Raw genomic sequence first — 6,904 nt, 5'->3', positions numbered from 1 at the left:
AGGCTGCAGTGCCCAGCCTGCTCTTAGAGCAATCCCTATTTATGCTCCTTTTCGTCTGCAAATGACACTATTTTTAAAGTTTTAAAGGCATCAAGACCGTCCAAAATACCCCGCTCTCTGGAACAACGCGGCGTCAAGAGTCTACTGAGATCCCATGCATGACTGCACATAACCAATCTATTACAAAAGGAAAATAACCAAATTATTACAACAACAGAAAATAATCATGAGTGGTGAGTATCAGCAAGCAACAACAACGAGGGGTGGAAAATAACCGTGGATAGCACCCGGACTGCGATGAGTAACTTCATGAAACCGAGGGGTCAATGAGGCTTTTATTATGGAGGATTGACTTGGGAGTGTGTTTTCCTATATTTTCTGAATATAAACAAATAAAATTTGAACCGAGTGTCTAAATGGTAAATAATTTTTACCATTATATATTTTTGGCGAGATTTTTAAGCTAGATCAAGCATCTATGTATTCACTTACTTTGTTGGATGTACTTTTTGCAACATAGGAACTATTACCCAACACATGAGATAGCTGGGTGCTACACCCAATGTTGATTTTGAGTTATGCACTCTTTGATGTTTGTCCTCCTTTGATTGTCAAACTGAAACTGAAGCAACAAAGTGGCCTTGAAACGGCGCAACTAGCCCGCACTATGTTTGAACAAATTGGGAAAAAGAAAATGCAATCCACAAGGAAGTTGGAAAATCTCTCCTCAGTATATGAGGAGAAAATGGGCTTAAAACTAATTTAAAGCACACAAGGAAATAGAACTGGGGCAGTGTTTTGGCTCCTAGGAGCATATGATACAAGGTAAGGATGAAGACAGAACGAAATACTCGGAGCTGAGTAATACCACATTTTTTATTTTCTTTGCGGAAGCCGAAACAAATACATAAACCATGAAAATGTATACCCACGGAACACAAACATTGCTATGTCTAATTTGTTTTAGACATCTCTTTTTAAATTTGGGAACATCATGGTTCATCCTATGCTATTGGGAGTCGATTTGAACATCCTACATCCCAAACATAACCAAGCCCGCGAAACAAGCTGTTGGGAGCTCGATGGAGGAAACCCTCGTAGTCTCGTATTACTAGTCCATTATTTTACCTATTAGAAAATTAATCTACCAACATTTCTCTCATAAATCATATCATCATACACGTCTCTCCCTCCTTCTCTTTATATTGAACAAAATCAAATCCTATATATGGTTTGATCCTATCTAGCTAGCTAGCTCCAGCCTCCATGGTTGGTTGGTGGCTTGGTGGTGAGGAAGTTATTGATTAGGTGAGCACACATTGTCTACCATCCTACCACATCTCTAGTACATGTACAGTTGCTCTTGTCTCAAAGTCTTGGTGCATGTAGTGTGCTACCACCAGCCGTTTTAGTTAAAAAAAACATAAACTGAATACATGTACTTTATTCTAGAAATCAATTCATAAACCATGCATCCTTAATTTCCTGTGTGCGCTGCTGTAAGTTCACTAGAGATGTGGTTTGACCGGTCTCAGAGCCTTGCTAACTTCAAGCACCAATTCTGCAAAAGAGTTGCATAATTAAGTGCATATACACACACTATATGGTGATGCATGGTTCAGAAAGGTTCAGACTTCAGAGGCCTAGCTAGGGAGCTAGCTCTTGGATCCTTCCATCTGTGTGGTTCTCTCAGTCTACTAACTAATCACCTGTGGTTGCAATTACTTCCAGGATCTACACTCACTTGTCCTTCAGAAGAAGTATGCAGTTAATGCTATAGGATGATTCTAACCATGCATTTTTTTTCTTCTGAAATGGCGAAACCAAACCATGCATATCCTGTCAATTTCTTGCTCTACCCTGAAGCACAAGGCTGACATGCCTGGCCCCCTTTTTCCTGCTAAGCTGGCTGCTGGCATGGTAGGGCCTGACCAGACTAGTGACCACTGACATAAAATTTGTGAGCATTTGGATACTTGTGACTTAATCTCTGTAGTGATTATCCACTCTCAGAAAAAAGGCCTTTAATTAATTTGCAGTTAATGCGTCGGAGCCCTCTTAAATTAATTCTCATTTAACCTCTCTTCAGTGGGAGGTACTAGTACTCTACCTTGTGTTGGACATGGAACTTTTTTTGCATCATTGCATTGAGGAAATTATTCCATATTACACCGTGCAGTGATTCAGTGGCCGGAGAGCGTGGTAAGTGCTCCACATGGTATACTTGCTTGCGAAATAAAATGTGGCTAGCCAGAGAGGGAATGTACTGTAGCAGAGACATTTTTCCGGTGGTACCACGAAGAAATTTGGTTCCTGGTCTTGAAAGTTCAGTTAATGCATGCCACATGTAGAGATTTTCTACTGTTACATTGCACTGTTTTTAAGGGTGAATATTTACTTCTGAATAAAGTTGTGTACATAAAAAGATAGAGAAAAATCCCAATTTGGACTATGAAGTTGTCCCGGACGTGCATTTTGGTCGCGAACTTGCAAATCGTGAATTCTGGGCCACGAAGTTGCTCCGCACGAGTGTTTTGGTCATTCCGTCACAGCGACCGTTAGTTTGCTGACGTGACCAGTTGATTTTTTTTTCAAATTGCCCTCTAAAATTTTGTTTTCCCTAATTTTCTAGTCCTCAGTTTGAATTTTTAGGGGGTAATTTGCAAAAAAAAATAAACTGGCCAAGTCAGCAAACTAACAGTCACCATGACGGAATGATCGAAACGCTCACGCGGGGCAACTTCTTGATCCATAATTTAAGATTTGTAAGTTCGTGACCAAATCGCACACCCGGGGCAACTTCATACACCAAATTGGAGATTTCTCAAAAAGATATTTAGAAGTTGGTATATTTCCAGCACTAAGTTGGCAAAGACTTCAGAAATAAACTAAACTTGTTTAAAAAAGTTGGCAAAGACTTGGTTCATTTTTGCATTGCTAGTTTTCTAAGGAGTGTCCGACATATTATTAACCATGGAAAATGGTTACTAACCATTAGATAACTGTAGTTTTTTTTATAAAAAATATTAATATCGCGAAGATACCAATTACATCTAGCCTCTGCAACAAAATCATACCTTAATGGCAATACAAATCTATAGTGTTCTAGTTCTTACAGCAGCACAAACACCACCATAACAACATCTAAGTTCCAAAAATGGTGCCCCAAAAAGATAAACGATGCACAGCCACCATCGTAGCCTGATCATAGACTTAGATCATAGACAACTAGTTGAATTCTGCATATATTGAAAAACTGTTACCAGAAACTGTCCCAAGACACAGGGCCCCTCTCTTAACACTGCCCACTGCAAACATATCCATGAATAGAGATTAAATGATTTGGTCTTATCACCTCTCTTTTTTCTCAACCTCCTTTCTCTCTCCCTTTTCTTCTAGCCTCCTGAGTTTTTATATAAGACGGCATGAGCATCCACAGGGAGCAAGCCAACTTCGTTTCTCCGCTCTACTCTCGGCCAACCAGTGGTGGTAGTCCTCTCCCCTGAACAAACCACCACTCGCACATCACAAAGATTCAGGCACGGAGCCCAATCCAACAATGGCAGACTTCTCCTCATCCCACCACCACTCTCTCCTCAAGATCCCTGCGGCCTTCACCACCGTTGATAGCTCCACCCCTAACCTCTCAAGCTTCTTGCTTTACAACCAGACCAGCCATGGCCAATCTCCATCAACTCCAAATACAAGTGCAGTCATGCAGGAGGATGCCTCACTGGAGAGCTCCTCTGCTGTTCTTGACTCTCAGCAGGGCAGCGCATCTGTGGAGAGGAAGAGGAAGGCCACAGATGAAAGTGCCACACTTAGCTCTGCTCACTCCAAGGTATAGACTAATTAACTTACAACCAGTTGCGACGCATTCTGTTATTTTTTTTTTCGAAATGGGGAGCCTAGCCCTTCGCATTCTGTTTGTAATAAACATTGCAATTAAGAACTTTGTTATCTTATTTGCCGATTTCTAGGACTGCAAGGATGGCAAGAGTAGGAGAGGGAAGAGGGAGAAAAGCAGCAGTGACCAGGACCAGGAGGAGGCACCCAAGGGGTACATCCATGTGAGGGCAAGGAGAGGGCAGGCAACAGATAGCCACAGCCTTGCAGAGCGGGTACGCACAGCGAACGCCACACACACACATACGCACACATTTTCTCCTGGCATCTTATTGATCTTGGTGGCATTTCTCTTTCTCTAGGTGAGGAGGGAGAGGATCAGTGAGAGGATGAGGTTGCTGCAAACACTGGTCCCTGGCTGTGACAAGGTCAAAATTAGTCTGTTTCTAGTTCAGTTGCTTGTCATCTACATGTCTTCTGCTTCATGCACGCATGCAGGGTTCTAACTTTGAGAGGAAACAAATGCTGCTTTTGTGCAGGTCACTGGAAAGGCACTCGTTTTGGATGAGATCATCAATTATGTGCAGTCCCTACAAAACCAAGTTGAGGTAAATAGACCATATGTGAAAAAAGAAGAAAAGAAGATCAAATGAACATTGATGCTTAATTGTGACATTTTCTTTTGTGGGTAGTTGACTTCTTTACTTGTAATGCAGTTCCTTTCTATGAGGATTGCCTCCATGAGCCCAGTGCTGTATGGCTTTGGACTGGACGGTGATGGCCTCCATGACCAGACACAAGTATGTGGCAGTATATAAAACCATTACTTGCAAAACAATAAATACATTAATTGGTCTACATTGATCTCAAGGTGTTCAAAAATGTATTCTGAAAAATGTTGCTTCTGCAGAAGATTGGAGGCATGTTCCAGGAAGCCCTCCCAGTGCCTGCTCCAGTGATGAACCAAGCTAGCCCTGCTGCATCTCAAGCAGTCATTGACACCACGTCCTACCCACTGCAAAGCCATGGGGGCATCTCTTTCTCCCAGTCTCAGGTCGGCATGCATGCCCATCAATGCCTCTCTTTAGCTAAACCATATATGCATGCAAAGCCCCAAATTGGTATCCATGGCCTAACCATTTTACCCCAACTGTGTGCATACAATTTTTTCAGGACAATGGAAGTTACCTGATGCAATCAGTGGGGGAGCAAAGACAGGAGCTGCTCAATCAATTGGTGTTCAGCAACATGTGCTCTTTCCAGTAGAGGAAGAGAGAAAACAAGAGAAGGAGCCCACATTGACAATAGGTACAACATATATGCATGCAAAATCCATTAAATTTTATGTCTGTTAGGCCGAGTTACCAGTTTACCACTAGCTTATGTAATCGTGGAGTATCTAGAAAATAATATTATTTACTTATCCTAACAAACAATTTTTTTATTTCTTACCTGAACAGGCGGAAATAATGCTGCAAGATTGGTAGGAGCAGCAGATGAGTTTGTGATGTTGGATCTAGTGATCCATCCCCTTGTCTGGATGCAGCAGTCTACAGCAAGTAGAGTTTGCTTGCTATGCTACACATTTTCAGAGACCAGTAATATCTGTAGCAAGCAGCACCTTAATTGATTAGACATTGTCTCTGAGTATTTAATTATTTCATCAATGGATTCACTGTCACCACCATATATAAATATGTTGTGAACTTTGAGCAATCAGTGTTGTTAATATAAAAGGGAGCTCTTTGCACTGTTCAAACACAGTGGATGTTTCATTCAGACTATGAATCTCAAGATCTGCTTATATTTCTGTTTTCACGATGAGATCTGCTTATCTTTACAGCGTGAGGATAAAGATTCTTCAACTGTTCCAGTTTAACAATTTAATTTCAAAGGGCAAAGAGAAATGACAGTTTTAGTGGATGCTTAGTTCATCTGTTCCCTGGTTCTCCTGCATCGGAACAACCTGTGGATTGACTTCATGTCAGCCAGCCCTCTTTGACCAATTGGATATAGCCTCTAAACCCTTTCCACCTAGAAATCCACCTAACGTATATGAACATTGTATTATTATCAATACAACATGCATGTTCAATTTTTTCGTAAGTTATGTTGCATAAAATAAATAAACTAAAACAAGATTGAAACAAACTATCATATATTCAGAACGGGGGCAGATCTAGAGCATAATAATAGGACCAAGCGACTCCGACATCTTGGCATCCAGTGTAAGTATGGCTCCGTGAATGTAGTTGTTTGCACTTAGGTAAGGTGTATTGCCGTCCAATGAAAATGATATAGTCGGGATAGTTTTTAATAATATTTTAAGATTATTTTCACTTTTCTAATAATTTTGCAGAATTATAATAACTCAATTACATAGATACTTCATTAATTTAGAAAATCATAATGAAAGTTTTAGCCATCCAAAATTCTTTACATTTTGTATGATATGCCAAGGTATTTTTGTAAGTTTTTTTAAGAATATTTATTTGCACATTTATTTTTATATATGTATTTTACATTGCGTTTAATCAATGTTTTAGAATTTTTCTGGACACATAAAATAGAAAAATCAACATTCTCAGGATACATCACATACAACATAATATTTAATACATCTCATAGGAAACAATGTCTATGGCTGTTGTAGACAACGAACAACGAGATATTACTGGGTGCCTCAAGTAAAATGGCTAATGAAACGTTATTTATTGTAATTAAACAACATAAAGTAGGGGTATCTCAAGAAACTGGTTGCCGGGAAAGTAATAACTTGTAGGGGTGTGTACGACAACCTTATTACAGAAGGTCATCGTACACTAAGATTAAATTGACACACAAATGTTTTTTTGAATAGATTCGGCCGCTAAGTCGGGGTGCATCTTAGTTATATGTTCATAGAGCATCGTAAATAGTAGATGCCCTTCGTACGAGACTTGGGCCATAGCGAACTTTTTAATGTTGACTCTATGCACTCCTCTCGATGATGGCCAGACCGCCATGAACTCTACATTCCCAACACTAGATATCCCTGCCATGAACTTGCAACTCGATC

General features: G+C 40.2%; 1 protein-coding gene across 1 annotated transcript; it reads left to right on the top strand.

The window, feature by feature from the left end:
* Positions 1-3,465: 3,465 nt before the first annotated feature.
* Positions 3,466-5,582, top strand: LOC124679077 (transcription factor bHLH137). The gene is made up of 8 exons (XM_047214907.1): positions 3,466-3,841; positions 3,981-4,121; positions 4,209-4,274; positions 4,386-4,454; positions 4,563-4,646; positions 4,757-4,900; positions 5,020-5,154; positions 5,307-5,582. Exons 1-7 carry the CDS (start codon positions 3,560-3,562, stop codon positions 5,110-5,112), a joined length of 879 nt encoding a protein of 292 aa, XP_047070863.1. The 5' UTR covers positions 3,466-3,559; the 3' UTR covers positions 5,113-5,154; positions 5,307-5,582.
* Positions 5,583-6,904: the final 1,322 nt, after the last annotated feature.

This window comes from Lolium rigidum, chromosome 1, assembly GCF_022539505.1.
Source record: "Lolium rigidum isolate FL_2022 chromosome 1, APGP_CSIRO_Lrig_0.1, whole genome shotgun sequence".
Lineage (NCBI taxonomy): Eukaryota > Viridiplantae > Streptophyta > Magnoliopsida > Poales > Poaceae > Lolium > Lolium rigidum.
The sequence above is the reverse complement of the archived record's forward strand: the minus strand, read 5'-3'. Positions and strand labels throughout refer to the sequence as shown.

Coding starts and splice junctions, on each gene's coding strand:
- LOC124679077 (XM_047214907.1), top strand. CDS start 3,560: ATGGCAGACTTCTCCTCATCCCACCACCACTCTCTCCTCAAGATCCCT. Junction 4,455..4,562: donor CCCTACAAAACCAAGTTGAG/GTAAATAGACCA, acceptor CTTGTAATGCAG/TTCCTTTCTATGAGGATTGC. Junction 4,901..5,019: donor TCTCTTTCTCCCAGTCTCAG/GTCGGCATGCAT, acceptor CAATTTTTTCAG/GACAATGGAAGTTACCTGAT.